At 62.3% G+C, this 25011-nt stretch overlaps 1 protein-coding gene across 7 annotated transcripts in view; it reads right to left on the bottom strand.

Annotated features, from left to right (window-relative positions):
- Nucleotides 1-3790: 3790 nt before the first annotated feature.
- MEF2D (myocyte enhancer factor 2D) overlaps nucleotides 3791-25011 on the bottom strand; it is a 31162-nt gene continuing 9941 nt past the window's right edge. The window contains exons 1-12 of one of the 7 annotated variants that reach the window (XM_086693959.1): nucleotides 23325-24591; nucleotides 18635-18826; nucleotides 17861-18064; nucleotides 16648-16785; nucleotides 15525-15735; nucleotides 15290-15346; nucleotides 13624-13814; nucleotides 13182-13202; nucleotides 11998-12127; nucleotides 8394-8631; nucleotides 7715-8021; nucleotides 3791-7444 (exon numbers count right to left, since the gene is read on the bottom strand). In XM_086693959.1, the coding sequence (XP_086550085.1) occupies nucleotides 7433-7444; nucleotides 7715-8021; nucleotides 8394-8631; nucleotides 11998-12127; nucleotides 13182-13202; nucleotides 13624-13814; nucleotides 15290-15346; nucleotides 15525-15735; nucleotides 16648-16785; nucleotides 17861-18064; nucleotides 18635-18688 (1563 nt within the window). In that variant the 5' untranslated portion in view covers nucleotides 18689-18826; nucleotides 23325-24591 and the 3' untranslated portion in view covers nucleotides 3791-7432. Of the gene's footprint in view, nucleotides 7445-7705; nucleotides 8022-8393; nucleotides 8632-11997; nucleotides 12128-13181; nucleotides 13203-13623; nucleotides 13815-15289; nucleotides 15347-15524; nucleotides 15736-16463; nucleotides 16599-16647; nucleotides 16786-17860; nucleotides 18065-18634; nucleotides 18827-23324; nucleotides 24592-25011 lie in introns of those variants that run through there. The other 6 variants (XM_086693961.1, XM_086693960.1, XM_086693958.1 and 3 more) reach the window with 6 other exon arrangements.

Here is a 25011-nt window from a genome sequence, read left to right on the forward strand (position 1 = left end):
CTATGAAGAAGCAGTGGGGCCTTTGGAACCAGATCTTCCTGAGGTTCCCCCGTTCCCCTACCACCCCTGACGTACCCCCGCAGCCACCCCTGGGGAGCAGAGCACCTGTACCCACCCACCCCCCTTTGATGCCTCAAAGAATTCATCAGTGAGTTTTCCCTTGTTTGAGATTAGCACAAGGCTAGTGAGTCAAGCAAGGCTTTTACTAAAGGCAGGAGACCACCGATAGGAAATACATGTCGGGTTAATCGCACCTACACAACACTGCTACCCTTCGGTGGCTCAGGGCCTCTACGTGACTCTTCTCGCCAGGCCCCCCAGCCTTCCTTCATGGTCCTTGGAGCTCCCGTGTCCTGAGGTTGATGTCTTCCATGGGTGACCAACACCGTGAATGGCTTCCCTCTTCAGAAAAACCTCCCTGCCCACATGGTGATCTCACCCTCCAGGCCTGAACAGCATGGCCATCTATCAACAGTGTGCAATGGCTTCCACGTGTACCCGGGACTCGGTTCACCTGAAACAAAACTTCCCTTCTCCAGATGCACCTGGGGCTGCAGCCCGACCACCCCGTCAGAATTCCAAGGCTCAGTTTGGGAGCCACTGGCGCTCCTCCGTTTCCTTCCTCCTTCACCAGGCGGTTTCCAAGCCCTGTTATTCTCCCTTTTTAATATTTACTAAGGGGCACCTGGCCGGCCCGGTGGAATGTGTGACTCTTGATCTCAGGGTTGCGAGTTCAAGTGCCACTCTGAGTGTAGAGATTTCTTAAAAATAAAATCTTGAAAAATAATATTTACTAAATTGACCCTCTCTCACTTATAAAGGACCCCACCTGGGCCTCAGTTCTGCTGTCAGGAGGAGCTTATACAGGCTGGAGCTTTCTGAAATGCAAATCTGACCAAGCCCCTCTTTTACTTAAAACCCTTTGAGGGGGGCACCCGGGTGGCTCAGTCGGTTGAGCATCCGACTTCGGCTCATTTCATGATCTCACAGTTCGTGAGTTCGAGCCCCGCGTCGGGCTCTGTGCTGACAGCTCAGAGCCTGGAGCCTGCTTCGGATTCTGTGTCTCCCTCTCTCTCTGCTCCTCCCCTGCTCATGCTTCGTCTCTCTGTGTCTCAAAAATAAGTAAGACATTAAAAAAAAATTAAACAAAAAAACCCCTTTGATGGCCTGACCAGGGCACCTGGGTGGCTCAGTTGGTTAAGCCTCTGGTCTGACTTCGGCTCAGGTCATGATCTCACGGTTCGTGGGTTCGAGCCCCACGTCGGGCTCTGTTGACAGCTGGGAGCCTGGAGTCCACTTTGGATTCTGCGTCTCCCTCTCTCCCTGCCCCTCCCCCACCTGCCCCTGCTTGTGCTCTTTCTTTCTCAAAAATAAACATTAAAAAACAAAAAACCTTCGATGATCACACATCTCCAGAATAAAGTGCAAATTTTGGCAATCACAGCCCTTCACAGTGAGGCTTCAGCTTTATATGCTGTGCCCTCGACCTGCCCCATGCTCTTCCGGAGCACACCGCTCTCCTTCCCCACCCCACATGCTCTCCCTGCCAGCAGGAATGCCTTCCTTGTACATGTTTGCCCAGGAACTCCGGATGCCTTCAGACCCAGCCCAGACACCTCCAAGGAGACTCTCCTGATCTCTAACTGGCTTGGATTTGGGTGTGCCTCAAGTCTGATCCCACAGCCCACTCACACCCTTCCTATGTGACATTTAGTACAGACTGCTGAGTCAGGTGTTAAGTGTTGCGTCACTTGGCCCTTGTCCCCACTGAGCTGTGAGTTGCCTGGAGTCAGGATCTCGATGCGTCTGGTCCGTCTCTCCATCTCCGGGGCCTAACAAACGGGCTCACACAGAGTAGGCGCTCAATACACGCTTGTCGCATTTCAGACGGAAAGACGGCGGGAGCAAAGATACAAACGATCTGTCAGGGCCCGGAGCGGGCCTCCTGGTCGGCCTGGACTCCAAGGGGTGTGCGGCTGGGACACACGGGGACTAAGCCTGAACAAGAGTTTGGGCTGGCCCTTTGAGGGGGCTGGGAGCCAAGCGGTGGGGTTTGGACTTGGCCCAAAGCCCCCTGCGATGTTAGAGGACCAGAACTGCACAACGGGGGCGGGTGGGGGTGGCCGGGGAAGGGGAGGCAGGGGTTCGAGAAAATAGACAGCTATGAAATAGGTATCTTCCAGCTGATGAAACAGCAGCGTGGAGAGGGGGACCGCTCAAGGCCGCACGACCGCGAGGTGGTGGGACCAGCAGGCAAGCCAGCTGCGGACTGCAAGTTCAGAGACCTTTGTGCCCCGCCACAGGGGGTACCGCGGTCCGTGGGGCTTCAGGGCTGTGCAGGTGTGAGTGGATGCCCCATCAGTCAGGATAGGAGAGGTCATGGTGCAGATGCAGTACTAACATCTCTGTGGCCCGACACGCTTATTTCGTAGTCACACAAAGTCCCTGTCCTACTGGACAGCACCGGAGACCCCTTAGCGACCCAGGCCACTCTGATGGCTCCCGCCGCTCCCCCGACAGGGACAGAGCGCTTGGAGCACAAGCGCCAGTGCGATTTCGGGAGCAACGCATGTCTTGGCCAGAACCAGTCCGATGACCGCGCCTGACTTACGGTGACTGGGAAATACAGTCTTCTACACGTCCAGGAAGGAGAGCAGGGCAGGAGATGCCTGTGGGCTGTAGTGATGCAGGCCACACAGTCTGAGGAACAGAGGTGCCAGGGACAAAGGACAGGGGTTTTGCTCGGGGATCCGGGTGATACTTCAGGGCACCTCGCGGGCGCAGGTGGGTGTCCCCTGGAGCAGTGTCTGCGGAAGCTTGGACACGGTGAGGACAGGGGACACAGGGGCCGCTCGCAAAGGCTGTTGATGGGAGGCCCGGGTTCTTGGTTGTGCTGGGCCTCTCCCCGGGGCTGCGGTCGTGCCCACAGCGTGGCATCTGGCTTCCCCAGGGGCAAAGGACGAGACGGAGAGAGAGAGACGGAAGTCAGGACTTGGCCTCGGCAGTCTCAGGCCTTCCCCTCTGCGGCGGTTCGCGGTCACGCACGCCCACCACGAGTCGGGGCGACAGACGGCTGCGTGAGGGCACGAGGGCCAGGTTGGGGCAGCTGGCGGCCAAGGGGAAGTGGAGTCACATCTGGAGGAGAGCGGGCCCTTCCTGCTTGGCTCCTCCTCTCTGTCTGCCGCGGGGTGGGGGGGGGCCTGCACCAGTGAGGTGCGGCCCGCGGTGGCCCTGGGGAGGCAGGGCCGGGAGAGATGAAGAACCCGAGGCCCAGAGCGTCAACCATGCGACGTGGACTCCCTCCACCTCCGTCTTCGCACCCAGCGTGGGCCTCTGCGCACACTCAGCAGGTGTGGGGGCGGGAACAGGGGTCCCCTGCCCCTGCTGGAGGGCACCAGCTTGGGGGGCCCGTGGGGATGCCTCAGGACCGCAGGGAGAGGCTCCCCGGCACTGTCAGAGGGAGAAGAGGGCAGACACGCCCGCGCACTGTGACCATGGGATCCACGGCAAGTTGTTGTCGCAGAAAGGGTTTCAGGTAGTGAAGCCTCCCCCCGACCACCCCCTTGTTCCTGACCTGGCCTTGGGTGCTCTTACGGGTGTTCCCGTGTCCCGAGATCCTTCGGGAGACTTCCTGTGGGACAACCCTCTCCTCCTGGGGCTGCCTCTGCTTTTGACCCCGCACCTGGAGGAACCTGTCACCGGAGAGCACCCCCTCCTGCTGAGGGGACACCCCCCACAGTCACCCTCTCCTCTGCCGGCCGCACCAAAGAAACCAGAACCCAAGCCCGAGTATCAGAAACGTGTATTCTTTTTCTTTTAATAGTAAACCTCTTTACAACAAATATAGTGAAAGAGTTTTCAAACAAAACTCAGAAGAATCCCGAGGACTTTGTCTTCTTATTGTGTAGAATACTAAGAAAGCATCACCATACAGCACGAAAAGAAATATTGAAAACAAATCAACAGTCACACACTTGGACGCGCCCTGCCCGGGACCCAGGAGCGGCCCCAGGAGTGTGGGTGATTGTCGGGTTCCGGGGGCGGGGGGCGCCTCCATGCCTCCCCTCCCTCTCCCCCCTTCCCTCTGGGACCTGAATGGGGAAGACAAAGAGAATCCAGATTCTCCACAGAACATTCCAGCCCCCTGCCCCCACACAAACCCCACGCCTTCCACCACCGCTCAGGGGGTGGAGAGAGGCAGCGGAGGAGAGAACCGGAGTTCCCAGGCTGCGGGCCTCTCTCTTCCATGAAAGCCTAAACTCACCCCCACCCCTCCCCGGGAGATTCCAAAGAAGTCAGTTAAAAATATATAGATATAGATATTTCTAGATACACTTTTACATCATTTCTGTCTCTCCAAACAAATAAATAATCATCAAGAGAAGGTGCTTTACTTCCTTCCTGTCCAAGGTGGGGAGGGCTGGGTCAGGGTCAGGGGTCGGTCTCGCCGTGCCGAGCGCATTGCTGGGCGGGAGGGAAAATGGTGTGCTCCAACGGCATGGGAGGCTCCTCTTGCCCACTGTCCCCGCGAGCTTGGGAAAGCTGGGGAGGGAGGGGCAGTGGGGGACTCCAGTGATTACATTGGCAAATGCCCAGTTCTTAGGAAGGAGTAGGTGGAGACAAATTTGGCTTGTGAGAGGAAGAAATGAAGTCCTCACTTGAGGTCCGGGTTCCCAGGGACCCATTCATCTGGCCAGCCAGGAGCCCCTACCCCCAAGAGAAAGCCCGGGGTACCGCATCACGGAAATGTCACATAGTCATTCACGGACCAGCCCCCGCCCCCAGGGGGAGAGAAGAAAGACAGACACACATCCACACGGGGGAATCGGAAGCCAGGTTTGCCATCACAAGGCAGACGGCAAAACTGGCGAATATTGCACCGCGAGCCTCAGGGGCTCCCGTCCCCGCCCCGTGTCTGGTGGTGGCCAAGCCCGGCTTCTAAAGGTGGGCAGACTGGTGGCAGGAACGGCCTGAGGAGGGACGGCCAGGCACCCGAGGTTTACTGAGCGCCGATCATTCACCCATTCGGCATCTATTGAGCACGACCTATGGCAGACACGGGGCAGGGCTCTGGGAATGCATGCACAAGGCTACACCCTGAACTGTCTTTCCAGGCCCTGATCAAGTCTCGTCGACTCTTGAAAGTCCCTCTAGGAACCTGCAGGAAGACCGGACGCGCTGTGTGCCCAGCCAGCAGGTGGGGGTTAAACTCTGAGTAAGGAAGAAATCACTGCCCGGGCGAGGAAAATGCTTCCAGAAGGAACGGGAACATAAGTGTCACCCTGAAGGCAGGGCCGGGGTGGGGGAAGAGTGTACAGCCGGAAAGAGAGCTGTGTGTATGCAAAGGGCCGGGGGCCAGGGGGGCCGCCTGTGCGTGGAGCCCAGGAGAGGTAGGGCCACAAGGACAAGCAAATGGGGCGACTGTCGGATCCCGCCCCCCCACCCCCAACTGCAGTGCAAGCCTGTCAGAACTCAGGGTAGAACAGGGCCGGGAATGGGGATCGGGGTGGAGGGGCACGTGTGGCACACAGCCACCTGTCTCCCCCCTCTCCCCTCCCCTCCCAGGCACGTGCACCCACAGAGATGCCCTCAGAGCTCAATCGACACAAGTATCCGTGTATATGCCCAGACAGGCTCAGAGACACACAAAGGTACGCCCATGCACACACAAATACCAGATGCCCTCGTGAACACGCTCAGGTGCTCATGTGGTCACACACACCCCTTGATCTGGTTCCTTCCCTGCGTCAGGTGTCAGAATACTGCAAGCGGCTGGGTCACAGAGGCAGGCACAGTTTCCTGCCACAGACTGGGCCTTGTCTAGTCTACTTTCCCGCTGGGCTGGGATGAAACCCCCAGGGAGCGCTGCACCCCCAGGGTAGAGGAGCGAGGCTTCTGTGAGGGATGGGGGCGCCCCCCACCCCAGTCCGCCTGCACACACTACCTCAGGCCAGGCCCCTTAGATGGGGGGGGGGGGGGAGGTGGATCGCAGGCTGGGGGCCTGCCCCCTCCGCTTTGATCTGTGATCCAGCCTGAGGTCTCAGGACCCCGTGCTGAGGCTGCCCCCACTGGGGCGGCAGCAGGGAGGGGTGGGCTGGGGGGGGAGGGAGGCAAGAACAACAGCAGAAGAATCCCATCTGTACAGTACGGGCCGTTTGAGTCATTATTATTACAATATACTTTGACAAAAATAGAATCTCATTTCATATCAATACAACAACAACAGAAAAAAACAGTTTCCTGGACTGTTACACTGCTAACGTTTTCCAAAGGTTGCTATTTACAATTACAGTAGCCAAGAGGGAAGGCGGGATGCGGCCTGGGGGTGGGGGGACAGGAGGTAGCAGACCAGGAGGACGCCCGGAGCGGGGTGGGGGTGGCAGGGGCCCGGAGGGGGCCGGGGAGGGAGGGCCCAGGCGGGAAGGAGGGAGGCGGGCCTTCTTCGGACCTCCTCCCGCATCTCCCTTCTCCCACCCTCTCGCCACCCCGGCGTCCCTCCTACGGGGGTGTGGGGACGTGTCCGTGCAAGGAAGAGCGAGCCCCACTCACACCTGCCGCTGGACGCGAGGGTTCCGACCCTGCTGAGCAGCCTCACTGCAGCTTCCCTCCCCTCCCTGCGCTCTGGGGCCGCTTCCTGGGGCTGGTGTCAGCTGAGGGATGGGGCTATTGCACTGTGTGTCTTAGAGAAACCGCTAGGGAAGGAAGGGGGCCCCGATTCGCCCCTCACCCCAGCTCTCTTCCCCCAGCCTCAGATTCCCAGGCGGCCTTCCCAGACCACAAGCTCGGCCGGCGCTCCCACACCTGGGGGTGCAGCTCGCTCGAGAATCAGTGAGTGTGTCCTGTGGAGGGGGGGGGGGCATGAGGGGGCTGGGCTTGGATACTCCGCCCCACGTGCCTGTGGCCGCAGGAACAGCCCAGAAGCAGAGACCCCTTCCAGAACCTCTGCCTCACCTCCCCGCCGAAACACAAACCCATCCGTCCAGCCGACTTTGGGGTTCAGTCTATTGTAAGGGGGTTTGCTGTTTGGTAGTTTTTTTGGTTATCTCCCTCTCTCTGGGGGACGGGGCGGGAGGGCTCGGCACCTGTCCTGTCCCAAAGGCCTATCGGGCTCCCCACCCCCTCCTGCAGCATATGTGAACAACGTGCAAAGTGTCCCCCCCCTTCCCGCAAAAACAGCACCCCTCGCCAGTAAAATGGTGGGGGTGCAGAAAGAGGGGACGGGAGCATCCCCTCTCCAAAGCGAGAATCCAAATTAAAAAAAATATAATAATAATAATAATAATATAATAATTATACACAAATGTAACCGTCAACAGGACACGGGGCACAAAAGGAAGTGGGGTCGAGCGGGAGGAGCCCGGGGCGGGGAGGGGTGGGCGGTGAGATTGTCAACTCTTCATCAGGGAGGCTGAGAGGAGGGGGGTGGGAATCGTCACTTTAATGTCTGCGAAGAGAGGAGATGGAGAAGGGGTGTGAGGGCCCAGGCTGTGGGGGTCTGCGCCCCCCACTCCCCTCTCCCTGCAGGGCCAGGGCACTGGAGGCAGCCGGCGGACACGGGTGCGGGCCTGGTGCTGGAGGGACAGACGGACGGGCCCGTGGGGGTGGCGGAGGTGGCGGCGCTGCCCCACGAGGGCGACGCAGGGGCGGGGGGGGGCGGGGAGGGGGCCCCGGGGTGCAGCGGACACTGGCGGGCAGGAGGGTGACGCTACAGTACCCAGGTGTCGAGCCGCATCCTCTTTACGGCGGAGCCGTCGGCCTCGGGCTCGGGGGCCGGGCGCAGCAGGCCCAGCGTGGGCCCGAAGTCCCCCCGGCCGTCGTCCCGGTCCCCGGTCTCGTAGGAGCCACCGGCGGGGCTGCTGAGGCCGTCGCCAGGCTCAGGGCGGGTGGCCGGGAACACAGCTGGAGGGGGCGGCGCAGGGCTGCGCTCACGGCTGGGGGACACCGGCTCTGACTTGATGCTGATGTGCGGGTGGGTGGTGACCGTGAGGGCGGCCCCCACGTGGGGCAGGGGGCTGCCCGGGCTGGGCACCGGGGGGGCAGAAGCAGAGGAGGTGCGCAACACAGGGTGATGGGGGGGCAAGGGAGGGAGAAGGAGGAGGTGGGGGTGTGGAGGGATGAGTGGACAGAGAGGAAACAAGAGAAGAGGGGCCGCGGGAGGGAAAGAAGGAAGAAGCCACATTAGTTCTTTCTGGCCGGTGTCAGCCACGGCCCCTTGGTACTCTGGGCTGGCAGGGGAGGGGCTCCGGCTGGGTCTCCGGGGCCGCTTGGCGTTCAGTGTCCTATGCTGTCCGCCTGTGACAGGGCCCTTCGAAGGGGCCCCAGCTCCCCCAGAGGACCCCGTCTTCCCGCCCTCGGCTCTGTCCCCACCCCTCCCACGGAGCCCCGGGACTCACATCAGGCTGCTGAGAGACACGGGGACCAGGTGGGGCTGCGCCTGGGGTGGCTGCTGGGGCTGCTGGGGCTGCTGGGGCGGCTGGGGCGGCTGCGGCTGCTGCGGCGGCTGGGGTGGCTGCGGCTGGGGCGGCTGGGGCTGCTGCGGCTGCGGCCAGGCGGTGACGCTGCTCAGCGACAGCCCCCCTGGCGAGCTGAAGGCTGGGAGGGAGGAGAGCTCTGCGCTGGTCAGCTGGTAATCTGCAGGGGCGGGGGAGAAGGGGACAGGTCAGCGGGCACACCCCCGTGCGGCGTCCGTCACTGCGCCGGGCACCAGCACCCACAGCTGAAGCGAATCGTAACCAGCACCAGGGGCTGGGTTTTTAAAATGGCCTTGAAGTCGTTTCTTTTTAACCACCCGTAAGTATCGCTTTCAGAGTGTCGACTGGAAAAGAAGAGGAAGAAGTCAGGAAGGCCCAATATACGTCTAAGTGTCACCTCTTCCACTGCCAGGACTTCCGGGGCCTTTCCCAGACAGAGGGGCGTCGCGGGGACACCCGGGGAATGGCGTTCTGGGGCAGACCACCGTCGCCGTCCTTCCACCCGCGGCCTCGAGACCGCCCACACCAGTCAGGGAGAGGAGGGCAGCGAGGCTCCACTCGCCTGCTCTGATGGGCCCCCGCGGAACAGGGGGGCGGGGAGGGGAGCGTGCCCTCAGCATAGCCGGCCAAGCCTCCCCCGGCTTCTCACTTTCTAAATTCCTGTCTTCTGAAGAAGCTGTGGAATCTCCATCAGAGACTAAACCAACGCGAGGGGGTTCACGATTTACACGCGCTGGTGTATTTCACGCTGCAGCCTGTTTGGGGTGGTTTAGTAGCGTCCCCCTGGGAGCCCAAGGTGACAACGGCAGTGGCAGTGGGCACGGGCGCACCCCGCGTGCTGTCGCCGCCACACCACCATGCTCTTCCTTGAGGAGTCGCATGCTGTGGCCCCAGCTCCGTGCAGGGAAGACACTGCCGGGCACAGAGCAAGGGGAAGGGCAAGAGCCACGTGGTCAGACGTCCCGGTGGCCTCCACGGAGGTCCGTGAGCGGGGACAAGCGCCTTGCTCCCTGTTTATGGACCGGACACACGAGAGCCAAACGCACCACACAGCGGTTGTGAGGACCGAGCTCTCACACGTGGGGCGCACACAACAGAATCTGGCACTCAGGAAATATTCCAGATCCACAAACGAGGCAACTGCAGCCTCTCATTTGGGGAGCCTCTATGAGAAGCGTGGGCTTCTCACAGAGAAAGCCAATGGCTGAGCTGAGGCAAGACCCCAGGGCTTCCGATTACCCGTAAATCCCCCCTAGGGATGTCCGCTCCACACTTGCCTCTGATCTTCTAAGATCAGCCAGCAGCTTCGAGACACCTGCTTAAAAACCAGAGCCAGGGCAGGAGGAGCCCCTAGGACCAACTCCTTGCCACACTCATCTTACAAACAGGAAGCCCAGCCTAGAAAGGCGCACTGCGTCCTCGCCCCCCCCCACCCTGGGCAGGAGGAACACGGCCCACAGGCCCACTCGATCTGCTCCCGGAGCAAACAGAGCCAGACCTCCGCAGCCAGGGTCAACAAGGGGCCAGGCCTGTCCCTTACCCAGGACATTACCGGAGCCAGATCAACCTCAGCCGGAACCTGAACGGGGGCCAAGGACTATGAACGGGGAATAACTAAACAGCGGTGTGTTTGCCGGGGTTTTGTTTAGATACCTAGGGTCACCTGAAAACACGTGCTGTTTAAACCGAGGCCTGCTCACCTATTCCTGCAGCAAGAGAACCGGGGCCCCTGGTCTCTGGGACAACGTGAGAAAGTCCACATTTCCCGGCGGGGCCGCAAGGCCAGGCTCAGGGTCACAATCTGCCCTCACACCAGACTGACAAACGGAGTCTAAAGTCTGGCCCTGCTGGGTGGGCGCCTGTCCCTGGTTCATGGACACCCACTAAGCTCCCCTCCTGCTTGAGGAGACCTGCAAGGGCCACAGAAGGCAGCAGGAAGGCACCACCACGTGTTTCGGGAGCCCCCCAGACAACAGCTCCTGGAGAGTGGCCTGCACTGCCCTCCGCCAAACACCCTGCCAGCCCCCAGGGAGCCTGAGAGACCCCTTGCGGGCACACGACTCTTCCAGATGAGGAGACTGAGGCCCAGGAGGACGGCCGCCTGAGGCTGCCCCAGGACAGCGTAACCGGGCAGTGGGTCCACGTACAGGAACACACACAGGGACAGGGGACTCATTAGACACCTGGGTGATAAGATCTGGACAAAGACACACGTCAGGGTCTGGCCCCTCAACATGAAGTGCTTCCCCCAGGTCTCTTACCTGCCCCAAGGGGCATCCCTATGGACGCTGCTGGGTTCTAGATTTTTGCCCAGGGGGAAGAGATAGGCTCTTGTATTTGGTTTTGTTTTTTTTAATCTTCGAGCAATCTCTACACCCAACGTGGGGCTCGAACTCACAACCCTGAGATGGAGAGTTGTATGTTGTGCCAACGGAGCCAGCCGGACACCTCGATTCTGTATCTGTACAGGCGTCACGGTGTGATTCCGGAACCAGGGTGTGGGGTGGCTGGAGAAGCGTCGGGGTCTTTTGGTCCAGTTTGATCTGATCACAAAACAGCCCTAACGCAAGCTGTTCCCGAGCGAGGGAACCGGCAGTGGGGGGTGGGGGCTGCAGAGGTCTCTTCCCGGGAAACAACTGCTCTGAAAGGAGGTGACAAGGCACGTCCCCACTGAGAAGTCCTTCCTGATGCAACAACAGAGTGCAGGCCAGGATGGCTGAAAGTGTCACAGGCTGTTGCTGGGAGGGGACAGTGGGTGACACAGGCCAGGACAGCCCCGGGGACCCAGCACAGCCTGGGCACTGGGTGTCCTGATTTCTTCTACCCAGAGGCCTCTCCTGCGCCCCCCCGAGAGGCTCTCCACCTTCACACCCCTCTCTGACCTTCCCTTTGTCAGGGCCCTCCTCTCCCCTCCCCATCACCCCCCACAGCAGAGCCACCTCCTGGGTGAGAGGCCGTCTCCTCCCTCCTCCCCCTGCCCGAAGCCCCCAGCTGGCCTTCCCGAGAGGCTGGGCAAACCCTCCTGACAGGCCCCCCTCTCTCTGGCCTCCTCCACCTGTCCCTTCTCCAGGAAGCCTGCCCTGCCCCCGCAAGGGCAGCCTGAGTCATGTGCTCAGCCCCCCTCCCCCCCACCCCTGCCGCTGGCCTGGCCCCTCCTCAGACAAGGAGGTTCCTCAAGGACAGGAACTCCTCTTCCATTAGGTCCTGTATTAAAACGAGGGATCCCCAGTTAGCAAACTTGAATTTCAGACAAAACAATGAATAGTTTTTTTAACACGAGTACGTCTTTGGGACATGCTTTAGCAGAAAAAAGTCTTTGACGCGTATTTATACGACAAGATTACTCGCAGTTTTATGTGAAATTCAAATTTCAGGGGGCATCCTCTCTCTTTCTATTTGCTGAGTCTGGCACCGGCAGCCAGGTGGGGGCTCCCCGCTGGGGCTGGAGCACCCCCCTCCCCCCTCCCCACCCCCCTCTCCCCTCCGGGGAACAGTGCCCCAGGGCCAAGGGCACGCAGCCACTCACCTGTGTTGTAGGCAGTGGGCATGGAGGAGAAAGGGAGGCCCTGGCTGAGTAAACTCGGTGTTGCCACGGAAACCACCGGGGTGGTGAGCGAGTGGGTCGACTGGGAGGCCCCAAGGCGCTGGGCGTTGTTCTGCGGGAGAAAAGCGGGTGTCAATGGGTGGTGGGGGGGGGCGGGGGGGGGGCGGGGGGGGCGGGCCCGCCTGGCGGGGACGCCTCGGCGCGGACACGCACGCCGCCGACGCCGTCACGGGGACGCCGGGGCCCAGCGAGGGGCGCATGCACGCGTGCAGGGAGGAAGGCGCGCCCGGATCTGCCAGGCGTGGCGTGTGCCTGCGTGTGAGCACACACGCGTGTGGGGCTGTCAGCTCCATCTGCCGCTGAGTCACTTGTTTATTCCAGCTCCACGCTGGGGCCGAAACTGCCGCCGTGTTGGCCGCCAAAGCCCGCCTGCCTTTTCCAGCCTCTCTGGCCTCCCGTCAGGGAGCTGGGGAGGGAGGAGCCCCCGCCCCGCTCCTGGCTCGGGGCCGGGCCGGGATGGAAGCGTGAGCGCGCGTGCGCGGCTGCGAGCGCCTGGGAGCGCAGGTGAGGCGGGCTGCGAGCGGGACTGAGCTGGGACTGAGCTCGAGGAGGCCGAGAGGAGGCAGGGAGTTACCAAGGACACCCCTGGCCTGGCCCTGGGCCGCAGCTGCCTCTGGGAAAGTGCTGCCACGGTCTGGCTGGCACCCCTCCCAAGGAGGTCCCTGTCCTGGGTTCCAAGAGTGCTCAGTGGGACTGAGTCAGAGGGCAAGTATGGTCCAGCCCCGCCAATGCAGGCGTCCTGGGGCACATCCAGACGGGCCCTCCAAGGCCAGGGGCCGGCCCAGCCACACACACACACACACACACACACACACACACACACACACACAGGGTTAAGGGGTGTCTGTGTGAACGCATCACATAAAGACGTCCACGTCCACACAGGTACAAACACATGCATGTCTAACCCTGACCCCTGCCCCATTCACCTCTATACCCCGCTTGGCACTGAGCACAGCTCCTGACAAACAACCGAGTAAACAAACAACACACACGACACACGCAGGCGGGAGGCAGGGGGCACACGCACACTCCATGCTGGGGCACGAGCCACGGGTGGACCCGGAGTTCAAAGCCACAGCACACACCTCACAGCCTCAACTTACCAGATCTAAATGGTCCTCAGTCTGGCAGCGGAAATAAAACCAAGGGGCTGGTTCAGTCTCTGACCTCTGCACCCCACCCCCAGACCCCTGTCCCCACGGCCACCCCATCTACCTCTTCACACAGCAGCGGGATGGCTCTCCAGCCTCGGACTCCAGAAAATGCTATATCCCAACGACCACCAGGTACGAAACCTTCACAATCCAGTCCTCATGCTTCCACAGGGATGTCAAATCCCTCCCTTCCTTCTCTCCCACCTCCTGTCCCTTCTTACTGCCCTTGTGGGTGGCACTTCCACATTCCAACCTCTTGCAGGGCCCTCGGAGAGAAAGCTCAGGAGAAGTCCCGCCTCTACAGTCTCTCTCCGGAGGTCCCACCTGCTGGCTAGCCTCAGGCTCTTCCCCCTTCCCCAGCCCCTACCCCTCGGTGCAGACACCCACTCACCAGGTGATGCATCAAGCCCTTTCCTCCCTGGGAAGTGATGACCCTCAGGTCGGGCTTGCGGCTGGGGGCTCCAAGCTGGGCGCTGTGGGCGGGCGGGGGTGGAGACTTGGCAGGGATGCCCTTGTTTAGACTGTTGCCATTGGCCACAGGGAGGAGGCCGGGGGAAGCCCGGGCACTGACGTAGCCATTCCCTGAGAGAAAGAGATCGGGGTAAAAGGAGAGATGCGGACCCAGCCCTCAGCCCCGCCAACTCCCCCCGCACCAGGACTCCACGCTCAGGCTGCCGGTGGGTGCCGAGCTCTCGGTTTTCCCCTAAAACCGCCCTGACTCCGGCATCGCCGGGCTCATTCCTCTCTGCCTCTGAGTGATGTGCGATGGAGCTCGCGGTCGGGAGCCCTAAGGCCGGTAGGAAGGGGTGGCCACACCCTGCGGCCAGCCCTTCCCACCTTTCCTCCGCTTGGTCTCAGACAGGAAGTCCTGCCAATCCCCCCACCTGCCCCGACTGGCTCACGGTGGCCCCAGCTGGAGAAGGGGTGGGTAGCCCGGAGCTGCCCTCAGTGAGGATCCCGGCCCCCGAGGCCAATCGACGCAAGACGGCGCCTCTGGCCAGGAGACGGGTGCCGCGACTTGGGTGAGTACATGACAACACGCCCGTGGCTCTGGGGCACACGAGCCATCGCTGGCGGCGGTGGCGTCACTGGTAATGGGGAACGGACGACACAGCCACCACCACAATTACGGTGGCAACAACAGGCATAATAACTACCTCTTCCGTCTGCCCCACGCTCGACACCGCACGGGACTTTCACGTGCACACGATCTCATTTAATCCTCACGCCCGCCTTGCGAGGCAGACCGGACGTGGCCCCTCAGCCCTATTCACGAAAGACCAGACTCGAGGCCTGGTTGCCAGAGGCGTGAGGACTGGCCCGGGGCAGCACGGCCGGGCGGAGGCCAAGCCAGGGCTCGCACCCGCACCCCACACGCTGGGCCTGGGCGCCTGCAAGGACCACCAGGAGTGCCCGGGAGTCTGTAGGTGCTTCTCTGGCCCTCTCCTCGAGAGGAAAAGGAAGTCGCCATCCCCGCCTCTGACCCCAACACACAATCATTGCCACCAAGGTGTTTATGTGGTGCCTGGGGCTCAGCTGGGGGATTCTAAGGCCCAGAGAAGTGGCGATGACCACAGTCAGACATGTCACCTTGCTCTGTCCCCTGAGAGCACACTGTTCCCCTGGAAGTGTGGGGCTGCCTTCATCCCAATTCCCGGATCACTCTGGGAATGGCAAGAATGTCAGGGTGACGTCAATGGTGACATTCGAAGTCACAATCACCAGTCGGACAACAGCACAGGGCAGGAGAGGCTGTCGGCTGCCGGGGGTCTGGATGGGAGTCCATCGGCAACACCATACGCTCCAGATCCCACCCAGGTGCCCCCACTCAACTGAAAGGACTTGGATCTTCTCATCCAACTAGAAATGTTGGTTCATTCCCCCACTTTGCCCAGAACGCCCTGGGCCTACGTGTCTGATGATCGTCCACACCAGTCACTGCTACGGACAAAAGAGACCCATCCAACTCAGGCCCCGGCATCTTCCTCTCATCTAACGGGGGTCCCTCTTGGTCCCTGGGCCCGCGAGGCCGCGAGCAGGCAGGCAGCTGCACTCACCGACAGGGCTGGGGCAGGCTCCGTTAGCACTGGTGAGGTCTCCCCCCAGCATGGCCCCTGGGGGACAAGCAGAACCGTGATGAGTCGGCAGGACGCCCCCTTCCACGGTATGTCCCGAGGGACCCCGCAGCGGGAGGAGCCACACAAACGGCAGAATGCTGCACTGGGTGCAGAGAAATACCCAGTGCTGAAGACAGAATCCCGAGGTCCCCCGCACGGCTCGGTCCCACCTCACCTGCACTGGCCGGCCGCTGGGGCAGGCCCGGAGACACGCTGTTCCTCTGCAGCGCTGGCTGCTGGGGGGACAGGAGCCGGGGGTCCGTGAGGGATGACGTCACCAGGGAGGGGGTGACCAAAGAGCCGCTGGGATTGCTGAACTGCAGTGAGCTCTGGTTGGACACGGGCACCGTGACGGGCATAGCAAAGTTGGGGGCCGGCACGGCTGACTAGACACAAAACGGAGAGGCAGGGTCAGGCCAGGTGACCCCTCGCCCCGGACCGACTCTGCCTGAGGGGGCAGGCAAGGCTTCCTCTTGTCTCTGGGCTGTGTGTCCGAGGGCCAGCAGCTCGACCTCTCTGCCCTGGGCCCTCTCGGAGGAAGTACGCGGGCGGGGTGCCATGGGGTGGAGCTGCGCTCACCACAGACAGGCCCAGGGACGCCCCGAGGCCCCCAGAGGAGGTGGTTAGTCCTCAGCCAGGCGGGACACACAGGGAGCAGGTTAGAGGCCCTGAGTACAGCCCCGAACGCACCCGCACAGCTGGGAAGGGCCCGCTACCACTGGACAGGCCACCACGTCCCTTGTCGTCTCCCGGCACCCCGCTCGCCGCCCTCCCTACTTGGAGGGGGTGTCGGCGCAGGCCCGACAGGGTCCCTGCCCTCCGGCGCCGTGGACAAGGAGCACGGTCCCTACTTCCTGTTGGCTGAAGCCCTCACGTCATCTACACACGCCTCGCCGGGCAGAGGGACGCTCCAGGCCTCTCCCGCTTGTGCTGCGTCCGACACGACACGCGTCTCGGCAAGGGTCACGGGGTTTTCACAAGCAAGGTCAGCGGCTGCTCGGGGGCGACCGACGCCCCCCACGGCGCAGGGCGGGCGTCCGTCGGGGGCAGCCGAGGGCCGGCGCGAAGCCACACCATGCAGCACGGGCAGGCGTTCCTCCACGCGACTACTCACGGCCAGTCTATAACTCTGCATCATTTTATCAAACTCCTCGTCTATCTTTTTATACTTCTCCTCCGTCTGGGGGGTCAGGGCAAACACCTCGTCCACCTCAGGGCTCTCACATTCCCTGTGTTTCTTGTGCAGCGCCTGGGGGGGGGCCGGAGGGGCCGACAGGGAGACAGTGAGTGGGGCTCACCCCGTAGCGCCGGAAGAGCCCGTCCAGCTCCTCGCTGGCGCGTCGGTACTTGTCCTCCAGCAGGGGGCTCTGCTCCAGCGAGTCCTCCCCGTCGGGCTCCGGGCTGTCACAGCCGTTGAAGCCCTTCTTCCTCAGGGTCTGCAAGCGCACCACTGTGTCAGCTGGGGGGAGGGGGGGCGGCCAACCCCACCCCGGGGTGGGGGGTGTGAACGCGTGCTGGGGGGGGGCCTACCCCAGAATGCGGCATGCACTTGGCACAGACCCCTCCCTCCAGGGTGGCAGGTGGGGAGGGGCCCTAAGGAAGCGCCACGGGGGGACGGCAGCCAGGGCTGGTGGTGCCCCGCGTGGCCCCTGGGCTCTGGGAGAGAAGCAGAGAGGGAGACGGAGGGAGAGGAAGGAGGGGGAGAAAGGCCAAGAGGAAAGCAGCGTCTCTTGAGCCCCTACGATGCGACGCCCGAGCGCCGTCCTTGCCCAGAGGCCGGGGGCTCCTCGCACATGCCCACATGAGGTCGGGGCACGCCCGGTAGGCCTGGAGTAGACCCCAGGGCTGCCGCCTTCCTGTCAGAACATCTTCACAGATGTGGTTTGTCTTTAAAGTCAATAGCGAGTGTAAATGTTCCATCCTAGACCAAACCTGTTTTCTCGAACAGAAAACTAAGGCAATTTCCTCCCCATCTCGGAATTAAAGTCCCTCTCGGGGAAGGCAAGCCCGTGGCTTCCGGGCACCTCTTCACTGGCAGTTCTGTGCCCTGGGAGGGCACCTGAGCGTGGCAGGCTCCTAGGCCCTGGGAGGCTGACCCACCCAAGGCCGTGTGGCCGGTCAGGGCCACAGCTGGATCCCAAAGCCCGTGTCCTTGGACGGCTCGCAACACTGGCTCTTTGTGAAACGGAAAATTGCGCCACAGGGACCCACAGAGGGGCCGCGGCGGAGCAGGGGAGACAGAAACAAGGAGGGAGACAAAGGCAGAAGAGTGGGAAGCAGGAGCAGCCCAAAAGACAGAGGAGAGAGCGAGCGAACGAGCCCGAGAGGCCAGAGCAGAGCCCAACGGGTTGAGCGTGAACTCGGAGAGGCCGGGCGGGCGGCCCCCACCCGACGTGGACATCCCGGGCTCGCCCGCCTCCCCCGGCCTGGGCTCGAGCGAGCGCGAGAGAGGATGTGGGTCCCACGGGCGAGGGGCCGCCAGGGGCGGGGCAGGCGCGCGCGCGGGCCCACCTCGATGATGTCGGCGTTGGTGCGGCTCTCGTGCGGCTCGTTGTACTCTGTGTACTTGAGCAGCACCTTGTCCATGTCGGTGCTGGCATACTGGAACAGCTTGTTGGAGTGGTTGAAGATGATGAGCGCGATCTCGCAGTCACAGAGCACGCTCAGCTCGTACGCCTTCTTCATCAGCCCGAACTTGCGCTTGGTGAACGTCACCTGCAGGTGGCGGGGAGGGGGGTGGCCAGGTCTGGCTCAGTCAAAGCCCGCCCAGGAGCCCCTGGCCCCGGGGAAGAAACAGGCCAGCGCCTCTCTGCCAACACAGGGCCGAGAAGGAGAGCCTAGAGCCGACTGGCTGAAGGGAGAGGGTGTGGACGCACAGAACGCCACACCTCTGTGCTGGGGGCTATAAGGAGGTCAGGGAAGGAGAACAGAAGAGCTTCCCAGCTCCTCCCCTGGAGTAGGAGGAGGGGAACAATTCCTCTTGGGGAAAAGGGGGTGTGCCCAGGGATGGCCTGAGGCTTGGGTATGGCTCCTGGGTGGGCAGTGGGGGGCACAGGTCCACGTGCTTGCAGCAACAGAGGAGCCTCAGAGTTCTGAGACACGGGGTTCCAAGAGCTGCGGGAGGTGGGGGCTCCTCTCCTCCCAACTCAGTCCTTCCCCTTCCATGATAGCCTCCAGAGGCCCCCTCCTCCAGGAAGCCCTCTTGGACTGGCGGGAAGGAGTGGAGGCAGAGGCCAGCTCCCTGCCCTCCTCACCCCACTCTACGTGGCTCCAAGACCTCCTCACCTGTCGGTTCCGCTCATCAGTGATTCGCTGGATCTGAATCTTTTTCCTCCCCATCTTCTCCGGGGATCCTCAGTGCTAGGGAGGGGAGGGGATCGCTGGGTGGCGGGTCTCGGCACGCCTTACACTGTGCTCATGAACGGCCTGGGACCAGGGCTCAGTTCATGGTCTGCAGGACACCTTCTGCACAGCCTCCTGGGAGAGGAGGGCCAGGAGACGGCTGTCAGCCCGGCGAGTGCCAGCACACAGGCGCGCAGGCCAGGCTCACAGCACCCCCGGGGGAGGCTGGGCAGCGCCCAGCCCCATCCTCAGAATGAGGAAATGGTGATGTCCTGAGGGGACGACGGCATGCCGCAGCCAGGCACCAGCTGGAACTCGCACCCAGGGCCCAGGCTCCGGTCCAGGCTCTGTCCACACCAGCCCTGCCACGCTCCGGTTCGAGATCACACAGAGCCGGTGTCCAGGGCTCTGGGTCTTGGAGGACGCCCTGCACCCCTTCCTCTCCCCGGACCCTGCCCAGAATAGAGACATCAGGGTTCGCCGGCTGCCCCTCTGGCCTAGAACGGCACTTGCAGTCCTGGAGCCCGGTGGGCAGAGGGCACCTGCTGAGGCCGTGAGCGGCTACCACGGTGCACCTGCCAAGACGGCAGGGCTCTGGGGCCCCCGGTCCGGAACACAGCAGAGCTGGGCTAGAGCGCTGGTCCTCGCACCAGCCTCACGGAACCCCGGAGCCTGGAGTCCCCGACGGGGCTGGGGCGGCTGGGAGGGCTGTCTCCCCTCCGCCAGGGGTTGCTCCACACCCATCGGCACTACTCGGTGGGCCTCGGCCTACGAGTTTCGTTAGAAGAAAGGGTTCTGCTGCTTAAAATGAGTCAATACGTGACCACTGCCCCCCAATCTAGAGCAGAGGTCTGCAAACTTTTTCTGTAAAGGGACAGATAACAACTACTTTAGGCCTCACAGGCCACATGGCTCTGTTGTAACTACTTGACCACCACCGTGGCGGGAAAGCAGCAGCAGACGACACATAAACAAATACGTGTGGCTGAGCTCCAGCAAAACCAGATTTATAACAACAGGCACGGGTCAGATAGGGCCCAGAGGTCACAGTGTGCCGAGTCCTGCTCTGGAGGAGCGGGCCACGTCTAGAACCCAGGTTCACAGCCGCGGGTGTGCATGGAGGAGGCCGGGGCAGGCACCGGGAAGAGGGCGCCCCATCTCACACGCCCATAAACCAGTCATGGCCCACGGGTGAGGAGCCCCAGTTCCACAGCCAGGACGGAGGACAGGACACGGAGCCCTTCCAGGATGGGAGGGGGCGCGGGGATGGAAACCCAGCCTGACCCAGAAAAGGTACGCGCTCTCGGGTGTGGGAGAGGCTGGTGCCCTAACAGGCTGGGTGAGCCCTTGGGGCCTGGAAGGGCCCTGGGTGGGGTGGAGGCAGCTGACGACCCCTGGACCCCTTCAGCCCTGTGATTCCAGGAGAACTGGGGGCGGAGCCTTCCAGGACACCGAGCAAGCGGGCAGTGAGCACGAGACCCGTGCGTCCTGCGGCCACTCTGATTAGGTCTTAGGAATCCAGGCCTCCCCTCCAGAGGTTCCCCCCCATAGAGCCCCAGGCAGAGACCCCACTGCAGAGTCCAGGGAGGTGGGTTCTCAATTCCCCCCAGCCTGGGCAGAGGTGATAGGCATGCCTGTACTTAGGAACCCCCTCCCCAACCCCCATTTCCAGTGGCTGCTGAGTTTTCCTGGAGCCTTTCCAGCCCCTCTCAACCGTGGCCCCCAAGGTGCCAGAGCAGAAACCAAAGTTCACCCTTGCCGGCATCTCGGCCATGGAGGGCAGGGAAGGAGGGGATCGGAGGACTTGGGAGGAGCCAGGGATGCCTCTTCCCATCCTTCTCCAGCCCAGCCTCAAAGAGAGTTTCTGCTCTGTCCTGAGACCTTCAGGAAACAGCTAGAGGGGTCCTGCACCCCTCTCTCGCCCCAGAGATGGATCCCAGAACCTCTTCCTCTCTTCCTTGCCCTCAAGGTGCTCCATGGGCCCTGGGCCTCCTACTGCCCCCCTTCTTGCCCCCCTTGGACAACACCGACACGGCCCAGGGGGCCCAACAGACACCCCATTCTTTGCCTCTGATGCCCGTCTCAGCCAAAGCCCCACCTCAAAGGCCCCTGCCCAAGGGTTACAGCTAGGCTGCTTCCCCGTGCGACCCCAAGGCTGTGTCTTCCGGAGCCGGTGATCTGGGCTTGGCAGAAGGGTGGGGAGGGAACGCGGAGGACAAGGGGGCGAAGACGACGGCTTTTTGAACTAGATTCTGGGGCCTGGCCATGAAAACCCCAATCTAGACTGGTTAATGCTGTCACTGCTGCACTTCTGTGGCTCAGAGCACCCACCTTCCCTCCAGCACCCCTGTTCCCATCTCCCTCTCACCACCTTTTGTGCGTAAGCAGGTTCTCGCGGAGACGCGGCCTCCATCAGCTTATGGCCAATTCTGCCTCCTCCTCCTCCAAGTGGAGAGAGAACCCTGTGTTTGCTCTCACGACCCCCTGCAGCCTGACCTTGTTCCTGTGGTCCTCAGGGCGCCCTGTTCCTTCCCTTCTAGCGCTCGTCACGACCGTCCGTTAGTCCAAGTCTGCGCTTCCGTTTCATGCCTGGCTCCCAAGTTGCTGGGGCTTCGTGAGGGCAGGACCCACATCTGTCCTTTCCACTACTCCACCCCTGGAAGGGGCAGCTCAGGAAATGTCTGCTGAAAGGGCAGATTCTGTCACTGCTGTGACCCTGTGAGAAGTGCTCCTCGTGGCCTAACTTCGGTCAGTCCTATTGCGGGACCGACTCCTTTCCCTCTGTCCTCCGTGGGGGCGGAACCCTTCTTCCCCCAACCGCCCCGAACTCGTACATTTGGATACCGTCTACCCTCCAACCACGCCGGCCTCTCCAGGCCTCAACTCTCCCGGCCCTCCGGCTGGTGCAGAGGGTGAGACTCTAAAGTCTTCTAAGAAGCAGCCCTGAGCACATGGATGGGGTTGCTTAGGCAACTGTCGCCTGGCAACCAGCTCCCTGGCTGATCTCCTACACCACCCCCCCACCCCCGCTTCATGCTGGGGGAGCTGGGATGTGAGAGGGATCAGGGCTGAGAAGACAGGGAAGCCAGAGACCCCCTGAGCGTCCTCCGGCAGAGGGGAGTCAGGGATGAACAGACCAGGCTCCATCCATCCCCGGTCTCTGCCAAGGTACCCCAAGCACCTCTATAACCAACCGCCCATGTCCCCAGGGCCCCGTGCCCACTGCCGCCCCTACCTCTGTGCCAACAACACCTGCCAGAGCACGAGATGCCCCTGAATCGGCAGTCCTTCCTCCTATCTAACCAGGAGCCCTCCTACAGAGCAGGCTGTCTGTAATAATGTCTTTCCCCTTCCATCCTTTCTATCCCTTCTATGCTGCCGCAGTCTGAAAGCCCTGGGGCGAGGAGAGGAACTGGGCACACACTTTGGAAGAAGGGCGCTGGGGCCTGGGTGGGCACAAAGGACCCTATACAGACCCTTCCCGAGGTGCGGAGGCCCATCCTGTCCTGCTTCCCTCCTACTCAATTAGGAAGAGCCTAATGAACACCTGGACCGCCTTAATGAGCCCTCTGCCTGATTACCTCACCAACTGCCGGGAGCCAGAGGCCTGGGCATCTGTTCTCCAGATGTGTACCTTTTCTCCCTGGCCCGGCCTGGGCCTCTTCTCCTCTCTGGCCTTCTCCTCTACGAAGCCCTCCCAGACCTGGCTTTTGGCTGTCTCTCCTGGAGCCCAGAGCTTGAGGGGGCCTAGCAAGACGCCAAGGAGACAAGGGGTTGGCCAGGATGGCTTTCCGGCTCCAGTGGCCCCAGGGCCCGCCTGACCTCAGGCCACAGCTAGGACTCCTCAGGCTGGCAGCATCTGGGTCACCAAAAGCAGCCCTTGGAAGGCTCCGGCCGCTGCTGCTTCTGCTTCTCCCACTCGAGGCAGTGCTGGCAGGACCGAGCTGGGCAGGGTGGGCCTCCTGGGGGTGGGGAGCGAGGACAGAAAGAGCAGAGGGGGAGGATGGCAGCTGGGCTGAGCCCTGGGGAGGCGGGCACAGACCCACCTTCTTTGGGGAAGGGTGGCCGCAGAGAAGCCTTAGCAAATGGAGAACAGAGAGGGACGCAGGGCAGGAGCTCATCTGACAACACCCCAGACGAGAAGGAGGGGCTAAGGGAACCAGAGATGGTAGGAAATCCAGAAGGACCCCACAGACAGACATTCGTCCAGGCCCAAGCCGGGACCCAGACCCAATGGGAAGCCACAGGGTTGTATCTACATGCAAACGAGGTGCAAACAATATGCAAAACGCACCCCAAAGGGGGTCTCAGTCTGGAAGGGCCAAGGGAGAAAAAACAGGCCCCTGCCTCCCCCAATTTAACACCTCTTGGTACCTGAGCAATGTTCAAACCATTCTCGGGTTTCAGAATGATGCTATCTCAGTTCCTGTGTGAGGGTGGCCTGGGGCCAGTGGGGAGAGTTGGGGGGAGCGGTCAGGGCAGCCGTGGCAGGGCCGGCCTTCCTGGGGAGCCCAGAAGTACCTACCAGCAGCCAGCCTCCAGCCCCTCTCCTGCCTCCTCGCGACCCCCATAGCCTCCCGCCCACATCTGCCTGCCCTTGGCCCCTATCTGCCTGCCTCCAGAGCTGCCGTACCGGTGCAGGTCAAAATGGAGCAGAGGCCCAGAGAGGCTGAGCGAGTGGCCTCCCATCACAGAGCACTGGGCTTCGCACGGCAAGGAAGGCAGCTCTCATTAGGCAGGCCCTCCAACCCTTCCTCCCAGGCTGCTCCAGGCTGCAGGCTGTGGACTGGAAGGGAAGGCATGAGGCGCTGGAGACAGCTGTCATCCCTCCTCCCGCCCCTTCCCCGTGGCTGGGCTGCAGGGCATGAAATAAGCAGCAGGCGCTGGGGGAGGGGGTGACAATCCAATCCACCTGTCACCCCCACAGTCAGGCGGCCTCAAGCAGCCTGCTCACTAACGAGGGAGGAGGCGTGGGTGAGGCAGACACAGAGGGGGGTGGGAGAAGGGGACAGACACACAGATGCGAAAAAAGAGGCAGAGAGGCCAAGAGGAAGGCCAAGTGTGGGGCAGAGGCAGCAGGCAGCGACAGGCCAGAGGGCCAGAGGACAGAGGGCGAGGCTGGAGCCCAGACTCAGAGAAGCGGGCAGACAACAGAAGCAGGCTCAACAGCGCCCCGGAGCGGGGCTGGGTGCGTGGGCACAAGGGGATGGGCCGCCAGGCCTGCCCTCCGAATACTTGCAGTCCAGCCAAGAGACGGGCCAGGGAAGGGCAGGTCCCACCCAGGGCAAGGGCAGGGCGAGGCAAGCAGGCCCTAGGGGCCTGGACTGGGCCCAGACCCCGCTGGGATGGGGCATCTGGGCTCCTGAGGGCGGGCAGGCCCCCACGGCGGGCAGAGGTGAACACGAGGCCCAGGAGCCCTGTGGGTCCCCCTGGGGACCATCTCTGTTCCCACCCCAACCTGGAGCTTACAGCCCTCCTGGCCACCCTCTTGGCCCTGCAGCCCTCTTCCCCCCAAGCAGGGACATGTGGAAGTGCCCTCTGGAAGGTAAGGTGGGCAGGTGAGCCCAGTGACGGCCCCAAACAGCGAGAGGGTGCAGGGGCTCGGGGCCCCTGGGGGACACACAGGGAGCTTTCCTCCGCAAACTCCGAAGTTGCCAGCAGCGGGGGGCAGTGCCCAGTTCTCACGCCCCCAGCCGGCTCCCCTCACTGCTCCCCTGCTCCTCTCTGGTGTCCCTCTTCGGTCCCGCCCCTCCCCCAGCCAGGGCAGCCTCTTCGTCCAACCCAGGGCTCCAGCGTCTGCTTTCAAAGGCACAGGCGATGCCCGTCCAGTCCCTAGCCTCCTCCCCTCAAAGTTCTGTTTGGCAGGCTCGATTCCCAAACCCCCGGTTCCCACCATCTTCCCCTCCCTCGGGATCTCCCCTCCCCCAGCCCAGCAGCCTCAGGGTTGGGCAGGGGCTATTTTTAGCCTGGGCACTGAGCTAATTTTAACTCACCGACAGGGACCTGGGGGCGGGCTGGCAGGCTGGGGGGAGGGGGAGCAGCGGTCCGGGGAAAGCTGGACCCCGGGCACCGGTGGTCTCGGGTCCTAGGCGCCCCAGGAGGGCAAGTGGAAACAGGCTCTGCAGCCCGGGCTGAAGGGACAGGAATGGACTCGCCAGAGGAGCACCGACCGGAGTGGCCGCTCCCCGGGCGCCCTCCCCGCGGCTTCCGCTGGACACCTCTCCCGCGCCCCACCCCAGGCTTTCCCGCTGGGCAAATCTCCCGGGATGGGGTCATCCTGTTCTCTGCCCAGGAGATGCCTCTCCAGTGAGGGTCCGTCT

This window comes from Puma concolor, chromosome E4 (assembly GCF_028749965.1).
Source record: "Puma concolor isolate L17-30 chromosome E4, mPumCon1.1.hap2, whole genome shotgun sequence".
Taxonomy (NCBI): domain Eukaryota; kingdom Metazoa; phylum Chordata; class Mammalia; order Carnivora; family Felidae; genus Puma; species Puma concolor.